This window comes from Bombina bombina, chromosome 1, assembly GCF_027579735.1.
Source record: "Bombina bombina isolate aBomBom1 chromosome 1, aBomBom1.pri, whole genome shotgun sequence".
In the NCBI taxonomy this organism is placed as follows: domain Eukaryota; kingdom Metazoa; phylum Chordata; class Amphibia; order Anura; family Bombinatoridae; genus Bombina; species Bombina bombina.
The window spans coordinates 1,239,911,239-1,239,938,629 of record NC_069499.1 but is presented as its reverse complement, the minus strand read 5'-3'; the positions used below and the strand labels follow the sequence as shown (position 1 = coordinate 1,239,938,629).

Here is a 27,391-nt window from a genome sequence, read left to right as displayed (position 1 = left end):
TTACTGATGCATGCTTTGAGGGTTCTATAACGTCCCAGCAACTAAAGGCATTCCTTAAAGAAACACTTTTCCTGATTTGGGCCACATTGGATCATGGTACTTGGAGTTTCAGGGAGATTGCATTTCATTTGCTGGCATCAGGGAGTCGCTATTACAATCATGGAGACTCCCTGAACTTCAGGGATAGTTGGGATGTCTGGTTTTATAAAACAAAAACTGTCCCCACTTTTGTTTGTACTATACAGATTTGTTCCAGTACTAGGTTATTTCAACTTTGTCAAAGCTGTGTATCTCTAATTTTGCATGCAATCAGCTATAATCTTCTACTTCTTATAATGAATTTTGTTCCGTGTATGAATATAAATCCAGTGTGTAAGGTTCTGAATAGCTAAGTAGGTAGCATACTGAACTAAGTACCAGGAGACACAGGTTCAATCCAGCACAGAACTCTGCTCAGCAATCACAGACTAAACCTGACATGGTTATTAAACTGTTAATGCGAGGTATGTCATATGGAGATTAAGTCATTTATTTATTAAGATTGTTTGGTGGCTATCCGTAAACTTATGTAGCATAAGCACAAATCTGGTGATTTACCTTAATCTGTTGTAGTATTTGGACAGAATGACTCCTCATCTGCCCCAATTTTCTGTGTTGGTGCAATGCTCTAAATGTGTGTATGTTCTCTGATGACTGTCTTATGTTACAGTCTATGGGGCCTATTTATGATGCTGCAAGCAGATATGATCCGATATAGCGGATAATGATCCAATATAGCAAATCATGTCTCGCTTTTGTGCTTTATCAGATATGTTGTTGTGTACCTGGAATGCAGTTGTTTTTGTGAACTGCTGGTGCAATACCGCCCCCTGAAGATTTGCGGCCAATCTGCCGCTAGCAGGGGGTGTCAATCAACCCGATCGTATTTGATCGGGTTGATTTCTGGCGATTTCTGTCTGCCGCTTCAGAGCATAACTTCTGTTTCCAGCGAGCCTGAAGGCTCGTCGGAAACACGGGGCATCAAGCTCCATACAGGGCTTGCCGGAAACACGGGGCTCGCGGGAAAAACGGGGCATCAAGCTCCATATGGAGCTTGATAAATATGCCCCTATATGTATATATAACATTTTTCCTATCTGCAATAATGAAGATTATATATTAGTCCATATAATATACTGTTTATTTTTAAGTGATTAAAGAAAATGATTATACACTGTAGAGTTATAGCATTATATTGTTTTTACTTACTGTATGGTTATGCAGATAGGTTTATATTTTATTGCAGTTCATTTTGTGCATTTGCTGTAATGTACTCGATGTATTGTCATATACTCATTTTTGGTATTTACTAATATGAGAATCTGTATATGCTTTTTGTAAACAACAAATACATATATTTTTTCATGTGCATTCCTATATGTATATCTATCTATCTATCTATCTATCTATCTATCTATCTATCTATCTATCTATATCTATATATATATATATATATATATACATACATACATACAATATATGTTTCTTCTGGAAGGTTTTTTATTTCATGGTGTTTAAATCATGGGTTTTCCTGGTGTTCTTTCACAATTCCTGGGTTTCTGCAGTTTTTTGCAGAATGTTCTAGATAAGGGTCTATCTGCCAGTTCTCTAAAGGGGCAGTTTTTCTGCTTTTTCATTATTGTTCCACAGAAAGATTACTAATCTTGCTGATGTTCATTGTTTTTTTCAGGCACTAGTTCATATTTATCTGTTATCAAGACTATTTCTTCTCCATAGAATCATTTTCTGGTGTTAAGGGTATTGCAGGTTCCTCCTTTCTGTACCTATACATAGACTGGTTATTTATCTACTTTCTTGGAAAGTTTTTCTTCTGCTAGAAGAGTTTCTGAGTTACCTGCTCTTTTTTTTTGTGATCCTCTTTATCTGATGTTTTATCAGGATAAGGCTGTTTTTTCTGTCCTCATTTTGATTTTTTTCCAAATATGGTTTCTTCAGATAATTAAGCTGAGAGATTGTTGCTCCTTCTTTGTGTCCTTATTCTTGCTGTATGCTGAGTGATCTGAGAGATCTTTGCATTACTTGGATATTGTTTGGGCACTTGAATATTTCATTACTGCTACTAGGATTTTAGAAAAACTTTTAGTCTGTTCTTCTTTCTGATTCTAGGAAGGGAGGGAATAATTCTGCTGTTTCTTTAGCCTTTTGGTTAAAACTTTTGTTTTTCAAAGCTTTTTTGGGAGGCAGGTCTGTCACCGCTGCGGCGGATTCCTGCTCATTGTACTAGGTCAGTTTCAACTTCTTGGACTTTCAAGGTAATGCTTAAGTTAATCTAAATTGCTAGGCAGCTATTTGGTCTTCTTTGTTTACTTTTTATAAATTTATATAAATTCTCAGTTTTGAGGTTTTTGCTTCTTCTTCAGGCATAGTGTCTCAGTTTGATTTTATTTTTTTAGGTATGTATGTATGTATGTATGTATGTATATATATATATATATATATATATAGTAGTCTATGGTGGTGCAGCACATAAAGCAGGTATATTTCTCCCCCCGGGTGCACTTTAAGGTACAATACAATACAAAATGAAAGGCACTCACCGGGTCTTCAAAAAATGAAGAAAAATTATTTAATAAGGTATGTTTCGGGGTTTCCCCCGTCCTCAAACCAACATACACATAACAAACATAACTTAAGTCAAACAAGGAACCCCTAGGGGAACCTAAAGCGGGGTGCGCTGGGTGAATGTAAAATGTGAAATTATACACAAACAATATGGCTCCCGTGAAATAGGGCAGAAAGTCAATACCAGTATAAGACAAAAGATGTCGGCGGCAAAGCTCCTCTGGTCTTCGGCGTGAAGATTTCTGAAAATTAAGAGTGAGAAAGAGGGCGCCACATAGCGTGATACTGTTGATACAGGTTCAGAAGGCAAGGAATTCTAAAAAGGCTTACCGAACAGCTCGGCACCGTTATGTGACCGGTGCTATCAGGCAGACTAACACTCTCAGTGGTTAGCACACTGGGTGGCCTCGGATGAGATGCAGGCAGGTGGATCTCAGCGTTGTTGGATTAGCACACTGGGTGGCCTCGGATGTGGTGCAGACAGGTGGATCTCAGCGTTGCTTAATTAAAGCAAATCAGCGTCTCTGCAACATATGCACTGCAGCCTCCAATGGGTTTTAGACATAAAATACCTCTCCAGGTAAGGTAAATGATTGTGAGCGACAACTTCCGTATAATAAAGTTAAAATCTTTAATCAATCCAGGTTTTTGCTACGCGTTTCTAGACCAATTGTCTTTTCCTCAGGCATAAAAATAAGGGACCAGTCGGCTCCATCATCTTCTATTTACATCCAGAGCAAAGGCGGCGTGGAGCGGACGTGTGGAGCTGGCTTCCCCGATGCACGGATCCTCAACGGCGGTTCTCAGTGGCAGTCCTCAGCGGCATGGAGGCTTCTCTTCATGCGATCGTCCGTCGCACACTGAAAAATGAATGCAAGGTACCCCATATTTATTGGGGTACCTTGCATTCCTATTGGCTGAAATTTTGAAATCAGCCAATAGGATAAGAGCTACTGAAATCTTATTGGCTGATTTGAACAGCCAATAGGATTTCAGTAGTTCTAATCCTATTGGGTGATTTCAAATTTTCAGCCAATAGGAATGCAAGGTACCCCAAATTGAATGCAGTACCTTGCATTCAATTTTCAGTGTGCGACGGACATCGGATGAAGAGGAGCCTCCACACCGCTGAGGATAGACGCTGCTGAAGACTGCCGCTGAGGACCGCTGCTCCTGAACCGTGCATCAGGGAAGACTGCTCTGCACCGTCTTCACACAGGATGAAGATAGAAGATGATGGAGCCGCCTGGAAGAAGACCTTCTCCACCAGACTTCAGGAATGGTGAGTACCGATTTGGGGCTTAGTTTTAGGATTTTTTTAATTTTTTATTTTTATTTTTAAGATTAGGGATTTAATGGGCTGTAAAAGAGCTGATTGCCCTTTTAAGGGCAGTAAAAGAGCTGAATGCCCTTTTAAGGGCAATGCCCATACAAATGCCCCTTTAGGGGCAATGGGTAGTTTAGTTTTTTTAAGTGTTAGGTTTCTTTATTTTGGGGGGGGTTGGTTGGGTGGGGGGTTTTACTGCTAAGGGGTAATTGGTAATTTTTGTAAGTAAAAGAGCTGTTTAGGGGGCGTGTCCGTGCAGCGTTCCAGATCGGACGCATTTTCTGAAAGCTCCAAAAGAATCTTTGGTAATACGCCGATTATTAAGCTCTCACAGTGACAACAAGACCATAAAAACAGAAAGCCCTATAGTTCTGATACTTGGGTACCTATATTAATCATTTTGCTGTGTTAATGACATTGGACATTCAGATCGGAGAACGGCCAAAGGCGGCGGCCTAATAGTTGGTAACCACCTCCCCCCCGGGAAGAGCCAGGTTATCGGTGCTGTCAGACTGGGCTGACTTATCGAATCTCTTCAACACCTAATCATACCTCACAAATAAGGTAATTCATCGACAAGACATTGGGAAATACGTTTCTGTAAGAGGAGTGATTGTGCTTCAATACTTATCCCTTTACTATGTCCGGCATAGGAGAAACGGATCTTCAATACCATCTAACACCTTCTTTAGAGAGGCTGGAGAGACTCTTTGAAAAGCTACTTCATAAAGAGCCATATGACTATTTAATAGGCAAAATTTACACAAACAACATATCGGGCGCTCAAAGGGACAGCCTCAGTTGATCCAATAAACAACATGGCGCCAACTCTATGACTCACACAACATCAGATGTAGAGCCTCACAGTATCGCTACAAGACAACTAGGCCTTCAGTGCTGTAATGAACATATTCAGATGCAGATGAGTTTGATGCTGGTCTCAGACTGCGAGCATATCAAAGAAGTTTGCTATACTGCTGAGAACCTGGCCACCGGCGACTGTCACTCAGTTCCAGAAGTCTCTCACGCACGGACACTCGATAAATTAGAAGAAAAGCTGCAGCTAACATACCTGACACACAGAAGCGTGGCATTACCTAGGGAGCCTGACGGAAACTTGCAGACAAAGGTAGCCACTTGGTCGGCACTTACTGGGGGAGAAATTGCCTCTAAACATAATAATGCAGCATGTTCCGATCTTCTCTACTAGCACAAAGAAAAGATGAACATATTTTACACAAAGACGGTCTTACACCAACCTTTGGAGACGTCCAAAAAATACAATGTCAAGCTTACCCACCGCTGTTCTATACTAACTTATAGGCTTGGAGGGAGAGGATGTTTACCTGCCCTGGAGGGGAACATTTTTCAGTCACAAGGTGACGGCCACTTTCCAAAGATAGGAGAGGGGTAGACTGCAGCTTCCCCTCTCGGACAGCAGAATTGGCTCATCGGCATCCTCCGATCCTAATTTATCTGTATAGACGCTAAAAGGGCCTATTGTTGGTACTTTTTCCTTGCTCCAATATGACAGCCACAATGTTTTTAGTTTTACTACCCATTTTCTAAAAGATACGGAATGTATGTATAATTAATGTTGATTGTTGCTTTCAGTTGCGTGTTGGGGAAGCTTTATTAGAGCGGAGCGGGTAAGCTCAGAAGCGGGTTCATACTTGGGATAATAACGGAGAACCTCAGAATATGGTTAATAGGTGTTTTTAGCTTATCATATCTCCCTAGTAATAGTATTTCTATGCATTTGGACACCTGCATAAATCAAGTCTATCACATAATCTAGCTGTACATGTTGATAGACACCTCCCAACATATAAGTTAGACCTGATATATTATTTTATGCTGGTTGCTGGGTACTCCTCCTGCCATGCGGGGCCTATGGCCGGGGCCCACAGTAGAGAGAGTAGGCAATACTTTATTGCCTGGTAAATATCCTATTATCTGTGTTTCCCTAAGAACAATGGAGTGTACCAACACATCTTTAACAATACATTGCGTTTACATATCACCACTTTATCAATACCTAAATGTATTTATTGTTCCCCCTGCTCCCGTACTTAAACTTGCATATTTAGCCACCAATCAGTCGATCACGCAAACAACTGTGATTATATTGCCGGAATCATTGTCTATAGTGTAACCCCCTAGTAAATCACTGCAGTCTCATAGTCTTAAACTTAATGTCATGCTCCTGCATATGTTTAACTGTCCTATCCTTACCCCACACAGTTAACCTTAATTCAAAAGCTCAAGGTGTTGCCTAAATATAAGATTACATTTTAACTATAACCCTCATTTAAATCAGATTCCCAGTTAACCCTTAACCCTCTTAAATGAGTAATAATACATGCTGATATCGTATTTCTATGACTTTATAGGGCCGAAGCAGCATATAACAAGCTTTTTGTTTTGTTTTTGTTTTTTGTCTTATCTACTTCTTCATTTACTGTTATGTTTATTATGTTTATAACAATCCCTATCCATGGTCATACACATTATCAATGGTCCAAGAGTGAGCTCTCCGTGCAAAAGGGATGGAAAAGGAGGACTTTCATTATGTACTTTACAAACCACCAAGTATGACGTAAATATTTGCTGTGTATGACAATTATGTTGTTGTTATTTCTCTTATGTTGTCCTCAATAAAAAAAAAAAAAAAAAAAGAGCTGTTTAACTTAGGCAATGCCCTACAAAAGGCCCTTTTAAGGGCTATTGGTATTTTAGTATTAGATTAGGGGGTGTTTTTATTTTGGGGGGGGATTTTTTATTTTTATAGGGGTATTAGTTTAGGTTTACAATTTTTATTTTGAATAGCTTTGTATATTATTTTCTGTAATTTTACTTTTTTATTTTTTGCCCTCCCCTCTGGGTTGGCTCTGGGTAGGCTTATCGCCTAGTGAGTAATAAAAAATATGTATTTTTTTAAATAATAATTTTTTTAGAGTAGACTGCCCCTTTTATTAGACTTGTCACTGATTACATTGCAGGCGATTGCAGAAATCTTACTGGAAATAATAGCCAATAGTTAGATAAGCAAGTTCATTTTTACACTAAGGAAAAAACCCCAAAACAAATGGAATAAAGACAAACGTATTTATTAATCATGCTTTTAGTCATAATATTTTTATACAAAGATGCAACTAACTAGGGGCTCGTTTCTATTGAGTTGTTTGAACAAGCTTGCAATCGTAAATAAAAGCTGTCAGAAGGCATTACGCTTACCGACAGTTTCCAAAGGTGCGTTTTCCACCATTACCAGCTGCTGGGGTCCAGCTTATGAATACAATTACTTGTCCCATAGAAAATAAAAGAAGACAAAAATCAAAATCCCCCCCCCCCCCGGGTTTACATTAAACACGGAAACAGCTTACTAAAGTTTCAAACAATGCAACACTCTCTACTGTTTGTAAGAGGTAACATAAGCTTATTGAGCCCTCTTTTACATTGAGATCTTAAAGTTTGCAAACAACGCAAGCTTTTCTCTTTTTAAATTTCTTTTTATATGTAATAATTAGTGCTGCAAAAGGCATAGGCCTAGTGGGAGTTATGTTTTATTATATTTCAATATGTACTTACATATAAAGATATAATCAAGCACATAACTACAACTAGGTTTATGCCTGGGGCAGCACTAAACATTCCATATAAATAGAAGTTTAACAATACATTTAAAAAAAAAAAAAAATGGCTGTCTATAATTTAAAATAAATTCGTAAAAATCTTTGATAATTTGTTATGTGGCGAAATCACTGTACCTAGCTCCTAAAACTGCAAATAACTACTGTGTATTTCTCTAGGCAATCACAGGTAAGGAGCACAGATATTAACATTCGTTTTTATACGTTAAGGTCGAGTTACCATAGCAGCGAACTTGTTATCGCAATCCCATGGGCTATATATATATGAAAAATAATTCAAAACATAATATGCTGCTACCTCTTGTAACTTGAAGTGGTTAACAGTCAGAAACCCTAAGCAATCAGATGTTTTTTAATAATATTTGAAACTGCTGAGAATAGATCATGTGAGAAAAAAATATTTTTTCACGCATCTTGCAAGAAATATGACTCGGTTGCTTCAGCATGTGAAGTGTGACAGCTGACATCTATTCTATTTTTTTTTAGGTCAAATATGATGAGACCAACACTAACAGTCAAGCCCTGATGTCTTTTGTGTCTGAGATGTCTACTAACTTTTCAATGCTGGACAGGAATAGTGCCTCACTTGTTCAGCTATATAAATCCATATCCTCTATGTTAAATCAGGATGCTACAATGGACAATCCCAGACTGCAGCGAAACATCAAAACAGAGGTTCATTTATATTGCTCATTATCCAACATTCACTAACAGCTCTCTCCAGCCTCTCTAGCTTCACTGGTCTCACCCGTCTCTCCTGCTTCACCAGTTTCTATGTTTTTCTTGAAAGTTAAAGGGAAAATGTACCCAGACAAACAGCTGATATGAGTTCATTGTATTAAAAGATTTTCTGTAAAAACCCTCTTGAAATTGGCTGAGCAAAGCAGCTATTTCAAATGACAACTATTATTTTTTTTATTCCCGTTGTTAATTGAATAAAGTTCAATAATCCACTTTAAAGAGACAGCAGTATAAAATAACAGAAACCAGTGAAGTTTGATAGATCATTAGTGAATTTTGCACTACGAATATTCCATTTGTAATAGAAAATGTTTCATAATTCTATTATGCACAGTTTAACCACTTGGCAGCCAGACAGGGTTACAGTACATTGTACAATTCATTTTTTTTAAAAAATGCAGTCAAACATTTTTTTACCATGTATTTAAAAGAACTTTTATGAATCAAAAAAGTTCATCTATTTTTCTTCATCAAGTTATAATTAAGGGGAAAAGATATAAAATATTGACAAAACAATACCTTTTTTTTTCAGTATTAAAGCTGACACATTACTAGAGTCTTCATCAATATAAAGCAACCTCCACAGATCACCTATAGATATTATGTGTCACAGCTGGCTACAGTCACATATACAACAAACCTTTAAATAGACATTGTTTTTTATTAAACACACAAATAATAAAATATTCCAGTGGCAGAGGGACAATTTAAATAAGGTTGCAGGGTCCCCTCTATCTGTTTTTCTTCCCTTTAAAGGTCACTTTTGTTATCAGCTTAATTGCCCATGCACCAGAAGACCCCATAGGACACATTTGTAGTTTTTCTTTTTCCTGAGGTTAGAAATCTATGTCACACAATATAACTTAAGCTTTTTTCCAGAGGTTGCAATACCCAGTGCATAGGACAGCATGGAACCCCTAGGCTGCCAGCTTGCAATCCCTTGTTTAATTAATTGTAGGTGTTATTGCATTATTCCTAATGTGTCCTGTAAACCAGTATTTTCTCAATTGCGGTCCTCACGCACCCCCAACAGGCCAGGTTTTCATTATAGCTGAACCAGTGCACAGGTGAAGTAATCAGCTGATCAGTAACCATGGTTACTAACTTGCTCTCATCCACCAGGTGATTATTTCACCTGTACACTGGTTCAGCTATAATGAAAACCTGGCCTGTTGGGGGGCAGTTGAGGACCACAGTTGCGAAACAATGCTGTAAACCACAATTTATGCCCAGTTAATTTGCAACCTAACACCAAGAGAATATATATTTCAGACAGCAGTGTACTCCTTGCCTAAAACAATACAATTCAGATTCCTAAATAAATAAAAAAAAAAACGAAAAAGGAAAACATATTTCTTTGTACAACTTCTAGCATCTTGACTAAGATGTATGTGCACATTTTTTGCCATTTTTAAAAATAAAAATAAATTAAGGTTTCAATTTTTAGACACAAAATTCTGTAGCTTAAATATAATTTCAGTTCTCTGTATATTAAATGCAATAACACAAGCTCTGCAGCTTTTAATTTCTCAACAGTTCAGAAGCAGACCACAAGCCACACACAGTGCATAGACAAAGGTTAGTTATGTCTGAACATAGCATTCAACCTTACCAAATTCTCTAGAAAACTTTAGTTGCACATAACACAGAAATGGCTAAAAACTCTTGCCCAGTTTGTCACTTACATATTTAAGTACAATGCAAAGTACTGTGCTTTATATTTTTACATTAAATGGATGCATTACTTTTATAATTTCTTTTGATGATTTGTAGGAGTTTCCTTTTTTATTTGTTTGTAATTTTTCCCTGTTTGTTGTACCAAGAAATAGCCTTGGTCATACTGTCAATCTTTTTTTCTTCTTCTTCAGAAATATAGTAAACATAATTTATTAAAAAGTCTCTTTAGAAAAGGTTTTACTCTTTTGTTAGGCTGACCATATTGCCGCTTTAAAAAGGAACACATATGAAAAATACATATGTCAGGGCTGTTTTCAGGGCTGTTTAAAGAAATGGTTTTGTCTAAGAACCCTCACATATGTATTTTTCATATGTGTTCCTTCTTAAAGCGGCAATATGGTCAGCCTACCTTTTGTGTACTGGGTGTGTGTGTAATAGAAATGTCTTTAAACTTGGGAACCACCAGCTACTACCCTCCCTCATATATATTACAGAATTATTAAAGCCTTCTTTTTCATATAAAGATAGAAAGAGAACGAAGAAAAATTGTTGATAGGAGTAAATTAGATAGCTGTTTAAAATTGCATGCTCTATCGGAATCACTAAACAAAAAAAATTGGGTTCAGTGTCCCTTTAAGAAAAAAAAGGAAAGGAGATTTAGTGCATTAAGCCTATAAAAAATGTTATAAAAATTACTTTTAAAAAACAACCAAATAATGGCTGCAAAAAGTATAGAAAAAGTCCCAACATAGAGCAGTTTTGCTTTGGTAAGAAAATACCACACACACCCAAACACAAGTAATATAGTAAAAACAAAAGGAAATGGTCTAACTCAACTCCCCCCAAAATCCCAGGCCTATATCAGGATACGGGATAGGTTCATTTTTATTTCATAGGTAAGTTTTAATTTATTTTAAGATAGTTATATTGTAATTTTAATTTAAAGTTAGGGGGTCTTAGGTTTAGGGGTTAATAGTTTAATTTAGTGTTTTGCAGTGGGGGGCTGGTGGTTTAGGGGTTAATAGGTTTATTTAGTGGCGGCAATGTGGGAGGCCAGAGGTTATGGGGTTAATAGCTTTATTATAGTGCCAGTGATGTCGGGGAGCGGCGGAATAGGGGTTAATAACTTTTATTAGTGTCAGCGATGTCGGGAACGGTGGATTAGGGGTGTTTAGACTTGGGGTTTATGTTAGGGTGTTAGGTTTAAACGTAACTTTTTTTCCCCCATAAACATTAATGGGGTTGCATTACGGAGATTTTTCATTCCGCACTTCAGGTGCTAGGTTTTTTTTCTAACACTCCCCATTGATGTCTATGGGGAAAGCGTGCAAAAAAACGTCAAAGCAGCCCTTAACGCCACCATATTGCACGCACAAGGAGGCTTTTCAGTAACTCGTAATGCCAGCGCTATGGAGAGTGAAATAACGCAACATTTCTTTCCTAATATATGTGAGTCCACAATGTCATCAATTACTAGTGGGAATATCTCTCCTAGCCAGCAGGAGGCGGCAAAGAGCACCACAGCAAAGCTGTTAAATACCACTCCCGTTCCCATAATCCCCAGTCATTCTCTTTGCCTCTGTCAATGGAGGCGGTGAAGTTTGGTATCTGAAGAAATTAAATCCTTTAAGGGGATAGTTTTCCCTTCAAGCAATCATTTAGGTATAGCTGTAGTCTATGTCAATCTCTGCCGCAGAGTAGTGGTGGCTTTCAAGCAGTTAGAAAGTTGTAAGGTGGTGCTTACTTTGTTTTCTAACATATTGCTACCCTAAGTATAGAAAGCCAGAGTTGGTTACTCTGTTCTTTCTTTTTTCCACAGGTCTCTGTTAGGAGTTTGTGTCCTTTCACGCCTTGTGAGCTGTCTTCCTGCCGGAAAGCTAGACTGCAGGTAAGTGCTGTTTTGTCTTCTAGGTATAGGAGACTTTGCACTTTTAAAAGATTTATTATTTATATTCTGCAGTTTTTCTTTCTGTGATTTAGTAATCCTTTAAATAGGATTCGATAGGCAGTATGCAGGCACTATGTGATTGGGATTTGCACGTTAGGACCGGGTGTTGCTAAATTGTTAATTTTTAAATTTTAGCAAATGTTTGTTTGGTAGTAACGGTTGTTGCTATGTCTGTTTAAAATTTTGCACCTTTTTTCTTGTTTGCGCTTTTCTGGATGTGCTGGTCATGTAATCCTTTGTGTTTCAGTTTTATGAAGCGGATCGGGGTTTCTGTGTTGTTGCTGCAGTCTGTCTCAGTGTATGTGCAGTTGCCTGTCATTCTCTGTGTCCTCTTCAAGTCTCCTGGAATTGCGGTAGGCACCTCAGTGCTGCTGAGGTGTAGAGGTTGTCAAACTTTTTTTGATAACGTTTTTTGTTTTTTTACGTTTTTCTGAAAGTGACTGTTTGCCGCAGCCTTTTCCTCAAACGTCCCAAGCCTCTATGGCGTCACATGCAGTGCGCTGTGGTTCCTCTCAATGTCCTGGTGGGGATAGTTGCTCTTTTAAGGATCCAATGCATAAGAAGCTGGATTTTTGCAAAAGATGTATGTGCATCATGGTCTTCATTGGCAACCTGCAGTTGTATATTACCACAGTGACACGTGCAGCATCTTATTGGTGCAATGCTTTGTCTGAATCTTTTTTAGAGAAAACTTCATTGGAGGAAATTCAGGATAGGATTAAGGTTCTTAAGCTTGCCAATTCTTTTTACTAATATGCAAGTTATTAAATTGGGGGCCAGGCTGTCTGGTTTCTCTGTCTTGGCTCGCAGGGCTTTGTGGCTTAAGTCTTTGTCAGCTGGTGTTTCCTCCAAGTCTTAGCTTTTTGTGCTTCCTTACAAGGGTAAGACTTTGTTTGGGCCTGGACTGGCAAAAATCATATCTGATGTTACAGGTGGAAAAGGATCTTTTCTACCGCAAGACAAGAAAATTAGATTTAAGGGACGTCAAAGTAATTTTCGTTCCTTTCGTAATTTCAAGTCCTCTTGGAGACCCAGTCAGTCCTGGAACTAGGGGAAACAATCTAAGAAACCCTCAGCTGAGTCTAAGTCAGCATGATGGGACGGCCCTCGGTCTGGAGTCGGATCAAGTGGGGGGCAGACTTTCCCTTTTTTATCCGGAGTGGTTATGAGATGTCCAAGATCCTTGGGCTGTGGGCATTGTTTCTCAGGGTTATAAGATAGAATTCAATTTTCTCCCTCCCAAGGGCAGGTTTCACCTCTCAAAGTTGTCTGTAAATCAGGTTAAAAGGGAGGCATTCTTGAACTGCGTTGAGGATCTTTACTCTCTGGGAGTGATTGTTCCAGTTCCAGTAAAGGAACAGGGTCTATGATTCTATTCAAATCTGTTTGTAATTCCCAAGAGAGAGGGAACTTTTTGTCCCATTTTAGACCTAAAAGTGTCTCAACAGGTTTCTCAGGGTGCCATCCTTCAAAATGAAGACCATACGGTCCAGTCTTCCTTTGGTCCAGGAAGGTCAGTTCATGATGACCATAGACCTGAAGGATGCTTATCTTCATGTTCCTATTCATAGGGATCATCACAAATTTCTGAGATTTGCTTTTCTAGACAAACACTTTCGGTTTGTGGCTCTTCCGTTTGGCCTTGCCACAGCTCCCAGAATTTTCTAAAAAATTCTGGGGGCTCTCTTGGCAGTGATCAGGTCTTGGGGAATTGCAGTAGCACCTTACTTAGACAACATTCTGGTTCAAGCACCATCTTTTCAACTAGCAAGCTCCAATTTAGAGATCTTGTTATCTTTTCTATGTTCCCACAAATGGAAAGTGAATCTGGGAAAGAGTTCCCTTGTTCCAGCTACAAGGGTGGTGTTCTTAGGGACTATAATAGATTCCCTATCCATGAAGATTTTTCTGACGGAGGTCAGAAAATCAAAAATTCTCTCTGCTTGTCTGTCTCTTCAGACATCTGTAGCCCGAGGTATGGAAGTAATTGGTTAGATGGTCGCTTCCATGGACATCATTCCCTTTGCTCAATTTCATTTGAGAGCTCTGCAATTACGCATGCTCAGGCAATGGAATGGAAATTATTTGGATCTGTCCCAGAGGATAGATCCAGACGTTTTAACAAGAGACTCTCTTCCATGGTGGTTTCCTCAGGAACATCTGTCTCATGGCACATGCTTTCGGAGACCTTCTTGGGTGATTGTGACCATGGATGCCAGCTGGTTGGATGAGAAGTCTGGGACTTGTTAAAGGTGCAGGGATTATGGACTCGGGAGGAGTCTGCTCTCCACATAAACATCTTGGAGTTGAGAGCGATTTACAATTTTCTGATAACTTGGCCTCAGTTGGCTTTAGCTCGATTTATCAGATTTAAGTTGGACAATATCACCTCTGTGGCTTACATCAACCACCAGGGAGGAACTTGGAGTTCCTTAGCCATGAGGGAGGTGGCTCCGATTATTCAGTGGGCAGAAGTTCACGATTGTTGTCTATCTGCAATCCACATTGCAGGAGTAGACAATTAGTAAGCGGATTTTCTGAGCAGACAGACTTTTCATCCCAGGAAGTGGGCTCTCCATCCGGAGGTGTTCTCCAGGTTAACCCTCAAGTGGGGGGTGTCCTAGTTGATTTTGATGGTGTCTCGGCAGAACGCCAAGCTTCAAGGTCAAGAGATCCGCAGATAGCTCTGATAGATGCTCTGGTGGTGCCTTGGAAGTTCGGTCTAGTTTATCTGTTTTCTCCGTTTGCTCTTCTTCCATGAGTCATTACTCGTATCAAACAGGAGAGAGCGTCAGTAATTCTAAATAGCTCCTGCATGGCTTCACAGGATCGGGTATGCAGGCCTAGTGATCATGTCATCTCAGCCTCCTTGGAGGTTGCCTCTGAAGAAGGACCTTCTAACTCAGGGTACTTTCTTCCATCCAAATATTGTTTCTCTGAAACTGACTGCTTGAAGTTTGAACGCTTAGTTTTGTCTAAGCGTGGTTTTTCTGTATCGGTCATTGAGAACATGATTCAAGCTTGCAAGCCTGTTACTTAGAAGATTTACTATAAGGTATGGCGTAAATACCTTTATAGGTGTGAATCTAAGGGATACTCTTGGAGTAGTGTTAGCATTTTGTCTTTTCTCCAGGAAGGTCTGGGGAAGGGATTGTCAGTCAGTACTCTGAAAGGTCAGTTTTCTGCTTTATCTATTCTGTTGCATTAGCGTTTGGCGGTCGTGCCAGATGTTCAATCTTTTTGTCAGAACTTGGTCAGAATCAAGCCTGTGTTTAAGTTGGTTACTCCTCCTTGGAGTCTTAACCTTCTCCTTTAGGTTTTGCAGCAGCTCTGTTTGAGCCAATGCATTCCATAGATATTAAATTGTTATCTTGGTAGGTTCTGTTTCTTGTTGCCATCTCTTCTGCGAGGAGAGTTTCAGAACTCTTGGCTTTGCAGTATGATTCTCCTTAACTTATTTTTCATGCGGATAAGGTGGTTCTACGTACTAGGTTGGATTTTCTTTCTAAAGTGGTTTCGGTTAGGAATATTAATTAGGAAATTGTTGTTCCTTCTCTCTGTCCCAATCCTTCTTCTCATAAGGAGCATCTGTTGCACAACTTGGATGTAGTGAGTGCTTTAAAATTATACTTACAAGTGACTAAGGATTTTCACCAGTCTTATGCCCTTTTTGTTTGTTTCTCAGGAAAACGTAAGGGTCAGAAGGCTACTACTACTTCTCTTTCTTTTTGGTTGAGAAGTATGATTCGTTTTGTTTATGAGACTGCTGAACACAGCAGCCTCCTGAGAAAGTTACAGCTCATTCAACTAGGGCTGTCTTGTCTTCTTGGGCTTTCAAGAATGAAGCTTTGTGGAACAGATTTGCAGAACCGCAACTTGGTCCTCTCTGCACACTTTCTCTAAATGTTTTAATTTGTTACTTTTGCCTCAGCTGAGACTTATTTTGGGAGTAAGGTTCTTCAAGCGGTGGTGCCTTCTGTTTAGGTCCACCTGTATTTTTCCCTCCCTAGTCATCCGTGTCCTCTAGCTTGGGTATTGGTTCCCACAAGTAATTGATGATGTTGTGGACTCACCATATCTTAGGAAAGAAAACATAATTTATGATTACCTGATAAATGTATTTATTTTCAGATATGGTGAGTCCACGACCCCACCCTTATATTTAAGACAGTTATTTTTTACAAAACCTCAGGCACCTCTACTCCTTTGTTTTATTCCTTTTTCCATGTCCCTTCGGTCGAATGACTGGAGATTATGGGAAGGGGAGTGGTATTTAACAGCTTTGCTGTGGTGCTCTTTGCCGCCTCCTGTTGGACAGGAGAGATATTCCCACTAGTAATTGATGACGTTGTGGACTCACCATATCCGGAAATAAATAAATTTATCAGGTAAGCATAAATTATGATTTTTGGCATTAGTTTCGCACCCTGTTTAGCGCAAAACTCGTAATCTAAGTGATAATGCATAAGCGTTGTTTATTTGTTAGGTAAATCAGAATTCACAATGGGATCTTGTAAAATGACCTATATTACATAATCAGGCCATTACCAAGCATCATGTTTTCAACAGAAAAAATTAACTTACTCGTTTAAAACTCTCTTTATACTTCATTTAAAAGTGCCAAAGGCACCACTGCCTCTGGTGCTTTCCATTGTGACTGTTAAATGCAATGTTAAAACGTTCATTGAGAAATATATACTTTTTTTAAAAAACTGTTGCTTGAGATTCTATGATAGAGGGGTATGTATAAAGTTTATTGGCACATTAGAGACAAGTAATGCAATGGGCAGATGATTTTTGAGTTTGTTGTCTCACTGTAACTGTCCTTTGAACACCAGCTCCGCGAGATGATGCTGACATCAGTCTCTGCTGTTAACATCACATCCTTAAGCACAGCTCTTGAGATGTCCGAGATGCTAAATGATATCACATTACAGAGCGATGAGTTATCTACGGCAGCTCAGGTGAGACAAAAAAAGTCTATCATCCAAATTCAGTCTTTTAAGTATTTATATGGATTAACTCATAACAGTTTCATGTTTATCACATTAGACTCACCATTCAATACAATAACTATTCTAACTAAACATAATGTGATATATGCAATTTGCAATTGATTAGAAAAAAAATGCCAATTAAACAAATAATAAAATATTGGGTTGTATAAAACCTTTCCTAGTGGCTTAGTAAAGCATTGATTTCTATCATATCAAATTATAAAGGAATAATTATAAACACATCAAATAAAACATTCATTTAGTCTGATAGAACAAAATATTGATACTCTGGGTATAAATTTGGATTCATTTGGAGACATTTCAAGCAGAATATGGAATATTGGTTACTCCTTTTACTTGCTTCTGTGACTAATAAAAATATATGCCTGAATCTCAGATAACTTTTCAAAACTATTTTGAGTTGCCCTTCGGTTCTAATATACCCGGGATATGAACAAACTGAACTCAGGCAACTGAGGATAACTTTATTTGTTTACACAATGTCTAATGAATAATGAATATTTGCTATTTGAGTACTTACTAACCATGGTTCCTCACAGTAATCCTCCTCAGTGCAATGGGAAATATCTTCTGAATTGTGTTTTTAAATTAGTAAATAAAGTAGTAATTAAAGTGAAGGTCCATTTTGATGAATTAGTGCCCGGTTTTTAATAAACCTTTAATTCATCAAAATTGACATTTCACTTGTTTTCTTCAAACACTTACCTTTTAATCCTGGCAGCCGCTCCAGCACTTCCTCCGCCCGTCACAAGCAGTCTTCTCGGGTCCAAAATGACGAATCTGGCTTCCTCCAATCACAGCGTTGCATCAGGCCAAGATTCCCCTGGGGGGGAGCTGTGATTGGAGGAAGCCAGATTCGTCATTTCTGACGTCTGCAGAGGCTTCCGACAGCCGGGGCAATCGCTGGAGCTGCTGCAAGGATTAAAAGGTAAGTTTTTGAAGTAAACAGTGAAATGTCAATTTTGATGAATTAAAGTGCCCTTGTTTTTAATAGGTTTATTAAAAACCGGGCACTAATTCATCAAAATGGACCTTCACTTTAAGCATTCAGGGAAATGGGAAAACTCAGTATCAGAATTAGGCTCTCTGATGCTCAAAGCAGGATTAAGATTTGTGTTTGTATTTATATACGTAGATAAAGTTATATGTTTAGTATGACGTACACTGCACAGTGAACATGGATAGAAAAGCACAGAGCACATTATGGCACAGATTGCAAGTGGGATGCGCTATCGATATCTTGGCCCACTCTATAAATATAGCACAAGCTGGTATTTCAACTGAATGGTTAAACAGACTTACCAAAGAATGTTTAGCAAAGCCGACATCTCTTTAGAGCACCTTATACTTTCAATGGATAGCCAAGCTGAGCTGAACAACACTCATATTACAAATTGTAAGTTATGTTAAAATATATATATATATATATATATATATATATATATATATATATATATATATATAAAATTGTGTGTGTATTTGTATGTGTGCACATATACAATACATACACACAAATATAAATAAATATATAAATATATACCAAAAAGCAATAAGACTTTGAAGTGAGAGTGTGCTGCGCTACTGATTGAGATATATATATGAGAGAGAGAGCTTTTCACAGTCCAATACATTCTCTTATACCATATCACTTCAAACATTGACTTTTTTTTTTTTTTTTAAATATAATTAGTTTAAATAGTTTTATTCTTTACTCAACTTATTTATATTGATTTAACTTGAGTGGTGTTAGCGCTCAACATCGCTAATATTTTTAAATATTTTTCCTGCTACCCTTGTAATCTGTGCCTATATGTAGAGCCACTGCTCCAAAGCATTTAGAGTCTTATTACAGTATAGTTTGGGGGGTCATGCTAGATTTGATAGAAACATCGATTTTGACGGCAGATAAGAACCATAGGCCCAGCAAGTCTGCACTCTATTTCCTATAAGTATAAACTTTTCATAGTTCGTAGGATAGCCTTATGCTTATCCCAGGCATTCTTAAAGTCCCTCATAGTGTTTGGAATGACCAACCTTTGTGGAAGTTTATTCCATGAATCAATCACCCTTTCTGTAAAGAAGTGCTTCCACAAATTACTCCTAAATCTACTACCCTTCAGCTTGAGATCATGACCCCTTGTTCCTGAATTTTTTGTATTTTTTTTTTTAATAGTAATTAGTAGTGGTAGTTTTTTTTGTTTTTTTTTTAATAGTAGTGCTAGTTTTAAGAATAGATTTTGTAGATTTTTTTTAATAAAGGTAAGGTTAGTCTATTTTGGGTTAACTTAGGGGGTGTTAGGTAAGGGAGTTTAGATATTAGTGGGTTACTTTGCGATCGGGGGCTGGCGGTTTAGGAGTTAAAAGTATAGTGGGTTACTTTGCATTGGGTTGGCTGGTAGTTCAGGGGTTAATAGTGTTGTGAGTTACTTTGCAGTGGGGGATGGCGGTTTAGGGGTTAATAGTGTAGTGGGGCGTTTGCAGTGGGCTATGTGTCAGTATAGGGGTTATTAGAGTAGGCGCTTATGGCAATTCGGGATTTTTTTTCTTCATTGGCTTCTATGGGGGAATAAGTTATCGCTCACTATACTGTAAGTTTGGCTTTTTGCGCTTGTCAGGTTTAGTGCTGGAGGGATAACTTTTTACTTTCAACTCATAATACTAGCGCAACCCGATGAGCCCAAAAGGTTTACTGATAGCACAGTTACCACTCTAGCAAAAGGGACAATTAGTGCTCCACTTGTAATCTAACCCAGAGTACTTAATACTTCTGCTGAGTGTATGAATGTGCTATCTCTTTTTAATAATGATATTATCCTTGTTGGGTTTAGGAAATACAGATGATAAAAGAATTTTGGCTATCTAGCATTGGATCTACCTGATTCAATTACTTGAGTTACAATGACATTGGAATACTGGTTTGAACTAACAAGCACCTCTTGGTGACTAATAACAATACTGGCCAATGTAGGCATCAAGACTGGATTGAAGACCACTTTATAAGTTTGATATGTTAGCACATATTGTATAATATTCTCTTTGTGTCTTTTAAAGGTGGAAGCCAGTATTGCCCTAAAAGATATCAGTAAGTCCTTACTAACAATGAGCAGTGATACAAGCCATACAAGAAGAGAGGCTGCAAACTATCTTTTCAATGCTGTCAGTAATGTGCTGGAAGCCACCACAACAAATGGAACCCATCAGAGTGCTGGAATAGTCATGGCTCAGGTAGCGTAATTTGCTGATTTTTATTTAATACTTTTGAAACAATTTTTTAATGCTTCATTAACTTTTGTGTGAGTTTTATAAGTTTGCTTTTAACTGGGATATAATCTATATCAGGGGTATAACTACAGGGGTTGGCACTTCTACCGGGCCCATCCTTTTAAGGGGGACCACAGACACTGCTCCCTCTAATCTGTGCTCTTAATATTTTTATTAATTGTATTTATTTATTTTTAATTAAGTTTTATGCCTCTCTGCCTCATATAAATTAGCACTGCACAGGCTCTATAGCACTGAGCATCTATAGCTGCTGTTTTGTAATTTGTAATCCATGGAGTTGCCTCAAATCATTTGTAATATTAGATATTGCTTACTAAGGGCTAGATTACGAGTGGCATGCTAGCTGTAGTGCATGAGTGATATGGGATATTTCTCTTCTCTTTGTGCACAATGGAAATAGTGCGCATATTATGAGTTGAAAGTAAATGTGTTCGCTTGAGTACAATCGAATTTAATGTGTGCAGGGTTAGCACGACGTCAGAGCTCATGTAAAGTGTGGTGCATTAAAAAAATTGGACTAAACACATAAAAAATGTATTTAACAGTAAAGTTACACTCATATTAACACTGTCTTCTAAAAGTATTTGAAATACTTTATAAATAAAATGTATTAATATTGACCAAAGATAGGAGTAACTATAATTGTTTAGTACTAAGTCTAATGATTCCTAAATTCTTTTAGGTCATGTATTTGGCATATACACTCAGTTTTACTTACAGCACAAATAAGACACAATGGTTGAAATTTTAGAATTTAATAACATAAAATAAAGTCAGCAAATTGGTAACAAAACAATTACAAATTAGCACAACTAGTACCAATAACAGATAAGAAGCAACCACAGACTATCAAGTTTATGTAACAAGAAACATTAACAATATTCAATTATGCAAATATTAGGAGATACTATATAACCTATATTACTATACAGCAGTTCTTTAAATGCATTTGCAGATTAATTGATATTATCAATGTTCTCATTAAAAGTTTAAATTTAAATTTCTCTTAAATCTTGTAACAAGGTATTAAAATCATCTACCAGAAAATAACATTTGCATTATTAAATTTAACTTACTAGCCCAGTGCACAGTTTTATGGTAATACTATTAATAATATTTGGGTCCTATTGGAACGATATAATTCCATCTGCTACATCAGGGACAAGAATAGCTAATATCCATTTAGTTTATCTACTGTGTAAATATCAATATGACGACATAAAATATTGTTCTTTACAAACCAAATGGTTATGCTAACCTAGGCCTAGATTTGGAGTTTGGCGGTAGCCGTGAAAACTAGCGTTAGAGGCTCCTAACGCTGGTTTTAGGCTACCGCCGGTATTTGGAGTCATTCAAAAAAGGGTCTAACGCTCACTTTTCAGCCGCGACTTTTCCATACCGCAGATCCCCTTACGTCATTTGCGTATCCTATCTTTTCAATGGGATCTTTCTAACTCCGGTATTTAGAGTTGTGTCTGAAGTGAGCGTTAGAAATCTAACGCCAAAACTCCAGCCGCAGAAAAAAGTCAGGAGTTAAGAGCTTTCTGGGCTAACGCCGGTTCATAAAGCTCTTAACTACTGTGCTCTAAAGTACACTAACACCCATAAACTACCTATGTACCCCTAAACCGAGGTCTCCCCACATCGCCGACATTCGATTAATTTTTTTTAACCCCTAATCTGCCGACCGCCACCTACGTTATACTTATGTACCCCTAATCTGCTGCCCCTAACACCGCCGACCCCTATATTATATTTATTAACCCCTAACCTGCCCCCCACAACGTCGCAGCCAGCTACCTACAATAATTAACCCCTAATCTGCCGACCGCAAAGAGCCGCCACCTACATTATAGCTATGTACCCCTAATCTGCTGCCCATAACACCGCCGACCCCTATATTATATTTATTAACCCTTAATCTGCCCCCTTCAACGTCGCCTCCACCTGCCTACACTTATTAACCCCTAATCTGCCGAGCGGACCGCACCGCTACTATAATAAAGTTATTAACCCCTAATCCGCCTCACTAACCCTATAATAAATAGTATTAACCCCTAATCTGCCCTCCCTAACATCGCCGACACCTAACTTCAATTATTAACCCCTAATCTGCCGACTGGAGCTCACCGCTATTCTAATAAATGTATTAACCCCTAAAGCTAAGTCTAACCCTAACACTAACACCCCCCTAAGTTAAATATAATTTTAATCTAACGAAATTAATTAACTCTTATTAAATAAATTATTCCTATTTAAAGCTAAATACTTACCTGTAAAATAAACCCTAATATAGCTACAATATAAATTATAATTATATTATAGCTATTTTAGGATTAATATTTATTTTACCTGTAACTTTGTATTTATTTTAACCAGGTACAATAGCTATTAAATAGTTAAGAACTATTTAATAGCTAAAATAGTTAAAATAATTACAAATTTACCTGTAAAATAAATCCTAACCTAAGTTACAATTAAACCTAACACTACACTATCAATAAATTAATTAAATAAAATACCTATAATTATCTACAATTAAACCTAACACTACACTATCAATAAATAAATTAAATACAATTCCTACAAATAAATACAATGAAATAGACTAACTAAAGTACAAAAAATAAAAAAGAACTAAGTTACAAAAAATAAAAAAATATTTACAAACATTAGAAATATATAACAACAATTTTAAACTAATTACACCTACTCTAAGCCCCCTAATAAAATAACAAAGCCTCCCAAAATAAAAAAATGCCCTACCCTATTCTAAATTACTAAAGTTCAAAGCTCTTTTACCTTACCAGCCCTGAACAGGGCCCTTTGCGGGGCATGCCCCAAGAAGTTCAGCTCTTTTGCCTGTAAAAAAAAAATACAATACCCCCCCCCAACATTACAACACACCACCCACATACCCCTAATCTAACCCAAACCCCCCTTAAATAAACCTAACACTAAGCCCCTGAAGATCTCCCTACCTTGAGTCGTCTTCACCCAGCCGAGCCAAATTCTTCATCCAAGCGGAGCAAGAAGAGGTCCTCCATCCGGTAGAAGTCTTCATCCAAGCGGGGCAGAAGAGGTCTTCCATCCGATTGAAGTCTTCATCCAATAGAATGCGAGCTCAATCTGATTGGCTGATTGGATCAGCCAATCAGATTGAACTTGATTCTGATTGGCTGATTCCATCAGCCAATCAGAATATTCCTACCTTAATTCCGATTGGGTGATAGAATCCTATCAGCCAATCGGAATTCGAGGGACGCCATCTTGGATGACGTCATTTAAAGGAACCGTCATTCGTCGTTCAGTCGTCGGCCAGGATGGATGTTCCGCGTCGGAGGTCTTCAGGATGCTGCCGCTCCGCTCCGGATGGATGACTATAGAAGATGCCTCTTGGATGAAGACTTCAATCGGATGGAAGACCTCTTCTGCCCCGCTTGGATGAAGACTTCTACCGGATGGAGGACCTCTTCTTGCTCCACTTGGATGAAGAATTTGGCTCGGCTGGGTGAAGATACTCAAGGTAGGGAGATCTTCAGGGGCTTAGTGTTAGGTTTATTTAAGGGGGGTTTGGGTTAGATTAGGGGTATGTGGGTGGTGGGTTGTAATGTTGGTGGGGGGTATTGTATGTTTTTTTTTACAGGCAAAAGAGCTGAACTTCTTGGGGCATGCCCCGCAAAGGGCCCTGTTCAGGGCTGGTAAGGTAAAAGAGCTTTGAACTTTAGTAATTTAGAATAGGGTAGGGCATTTTTTTATTTTGGGGGGCTTTGTTATTTTATTAGGGGGCTTAGAGTAGGTGTAATTAGTTTAAAATTGTTGTAATATATTTCTAATGTTTGTAAATGTTTTTTTATTTTTTGTAACTTAGTTCTTTTTTGTTTTTTGTACTTTAGTTAGTTTATTTCATTGTATTTATTTGTAGGAATTGTATTTAATTTATTTATTGATAGTGTAGTGTTAGGTTTAATTGTAGATAATTATAGGTATTTTATTTAATTAATTTATTGATAGTGTAGTGTTAGGTTTAATTGTAACTTAGGTTAGGATTTATTTTACAGGTAAATTTGTAATTATTTTAACTATTTTAGCTATTAAATAGTTCTTAACTATTTAATAGCTATTGTACCTGGTTAAAATAAATACAAAGTTACCTGTAAAATAAATATAAATCCTAAAATAGCTATAATATAATTATAATTTATATTGTAGCTATATTAGGATTTATTTTACAGGTAAGTATTTAGCTTTAAATAGGAATAATTTATTTAATAAGAGTTAATTAATTTTGTTAGATTAAAATTATATTTAATTTAGGGGGGTGTTAGTGTTAGGGTTAGACTTAGCTTTAGGGGTTAATACATTTATTAGAATAGCGGCGAGATTAGGTCGGCAGATTAGGGGTTAATAATTGAAGTTAGGTGTCAGCGATGTTAGGGAGTGCAGATTAGGGGTTAATACTATTTATTATAGGGTTAGTGAGGCGGATTAGGGGTTAATAACTTTATAATAATAGCGGTGCGGTCCGCTCGGCAGATTAGGGGTTAATAAGTGTAGGCAGGTGGAGGCGACGTTGTGGGGGGCAGATTAGGGTTTAATAAATATAATATAGGGGTCGGCGGTGTTAGGGGCAGCAGATTAGGGGTACATAGGGATAATGTAAGTAGCGACTGTTTACGGAGCGGCAGATTAGGGGTTAATAATAATATGCAGGGGTCAGCGATAGCGGGGGCAGCAGATTAGGGGTTAATAAGTGTAAGGTTAGGGGTGTTTAGACTCGGGGTACATGTTAGAGTGTTAGGTGCAGACGTAGGAAGTGTTTCCCCATAGCAAACAATGGGGCTGCGTTAGGAGCTTTTTTGCAGGTGTTAGGTTTTTTTTCAGCTCAAACAGCCCCATTGTTTCCTATGGGGGAATCGTGCACGAGCACGTTTTTGAGGCTGGCCGCATCCGTAAGCAACTCTGGTATCGAGAGTTGCAGTGGCGTTAAATATGCTCTACGCTCCTTTTTTGGAGCCTAACGCAGCCATTCTGTGGACTCTCAATACCAGAGTTATTTTAAAGGTGCGGCCAGAAAAAAGCCAGCGTTAGATACGCGGGTCGTTACCGACAAAACTCTAAATCTAGCCGCTAGAGAATTAACTGTATTCTCTGTTAAGTAGTTTGTATCCTTTTTTGCAAATTGTTAGTATTAATTTGTTTGCTTTCATTTTTATTTAAGAGGTTAATACTTACCTTAGCCTGCTCTCCGTGTCTCCTGAGCACATTAAGGTAAATATTGTAGCTACAGGGGAACATTTCACCTGTAGCTTTGAAACATTTACATTTGTTTTAACGAAATTAATGTAAACGTTTAACGAAAATTCAGTATTAATTTTGTTTTAAACAAAACAAATACCAAATAGTGCTGCCACCGTATATTCAGGGAAACAAATTTCCCTGAATATCTGGAACGAAAATTTAATCCGGAACAAAAATGTATTAACTGCATATCTATAGTATGTTCATATATTGGAATATGTTCTAGGTTTTTGTAATTAGATATTCTTATATCTATCTATCTATCTATCTATCTATCTATCTATCTATCTATCTATCTATCTATCTATCTATATATATATATGAATAAATAAGACATATTTTTCTATGTGAAGAACATCGAATGTGAAATATTCTTAATGCATGTCGGGTTTAGAGCACTTGAATAAAAGCAATCGATGTCAATAGGAGAATACATTAACACAGTCGCGATATTTAAAATTCAACTCTTTGTACGCGCTGGGTTTAAGCTCACGCACAAGCTTTTTACTTTCAACTTATGAGACACAAGTTAGCAAGGAAGGGGATAGGTCTGGTGCAGAAAAATAAATTTGGTTTTTATCTACATACAAATGGTACTGAAACCCATGGGACTTTATTAATGAACCTAAAGCTGAAACATAGATTGAGAAGAAATGGGGACCAAGGACAGAGCCATTAAAATAGATACCTTTTAATAGTTACTTGGCCTAGAAGTTACCCTACATAACTAGATTCCTTGGTCCCAGTTTTGCCATTACTGAGTTTAGTGTGGGTTTGTTGAAAGCTCTCCTCCTTTATTTTAAAATGTTATCCCCTCCATCATTATCATATTGACATGAGCAACAATAGCCCTAGAATGCATGTACAGCAACTGTCTGAGGTTCAACATACCTGCCAATCCTTGTGCCATCTTTATGCCAAAGGCTGTAAAATCTGATATCTGTGAGACCATTCATTTTTGCACATTTGTGCTGCACTTCATTAATAGTCACTAGGTGCATAGAGCATTATGCTTGCAGCACCTTAGCTCGATTCAGCCTTTAAGAGGTCATTTCATCATTGATTAGTCTCCGTGTTAGTTTTTTGCATTCCAGTATTTCTTCTGCCTGATTTTGACCCAGAAACTTGCCACATACCCTAATGTTTTGTTTGCCTACACTAGAGTCTGAGCCTCAATTAGCCTCAATTACTTGCTACCGTTGTTCTACGGAATAATCAATACATTTCATCCATTATAATGGAAAGAGAGGCCCCTAGCCCTGCAGAACTGCCCCAGGAAATGGCTTTTTTGATTCAACTTGTAAGAGTATCAAACAAAACCTAAACAACTACATGCCTGTTAGGCTTCTAGTGTTTATTGTGATAGATTTGTTATTATAAACTACTTTTATTTGTATAAAAGACAACTTGTTGGCTCTACTAGAACTTATTACATTCAAAAGGAGATAAATACTCAACCAGCACTCGCTTCAGTGTTCTCTCTTTACCTGGGATTGTGGAGATTGCTGATAACTCTCTTGCTAACAAGTGGTATGTGGATATAGTTTTTGTTTCCAGTCAGCAATATATACTGTGTTCAGATAAAGATCATTGTCAGGGCTATACTGTATTTACATCTGCTAATGGGCAGATATCATGGTGTCACAACAACAGTGGATACTGACTATGCATTTGATCCTGAGATGTCCTTTTTCCAGTCTGTTTATTTATTATTAGTTTTTTAAACCTATGATTGTATTTCTGCTTGCTCTTGATCTGTTGTGATCAACTGATTGAAGAATGTTTCTGACAGACCTCTACTGGCCATTTGCTGTATTGCACA

General features: G+C 37.8%; 1 protein-coding gene across 1 annotated transcript in view; it reads left to right on the top strand.

The window, feature by feature from the left end:
• The window catches only part of LOC128647972 (polycystic kidney disease protein 1-like 2), a 543,684-nt gene that overhangs the window by 212,978 nt on the left and 303,315 nt on the right, over positions 1–27,391 (top strand). Inside the window, exons 16-18 of the mRNA XM_053700651.1 lie at positions 8,089–8,277; positions 16,807–16,932; positions 20,038–20,211. Of these exons, the coding sequence (XP_053556626.1) occupies positions 8,089–8,277; positions 16,807–16,932; positions 20,038–20,211 (489 nt within the window). The remainder of the gene's footprint in view (positions 1–8,088; positions 8,278–16,806; positions 16,933–20,037; positions 20,212–27,391) is intronic.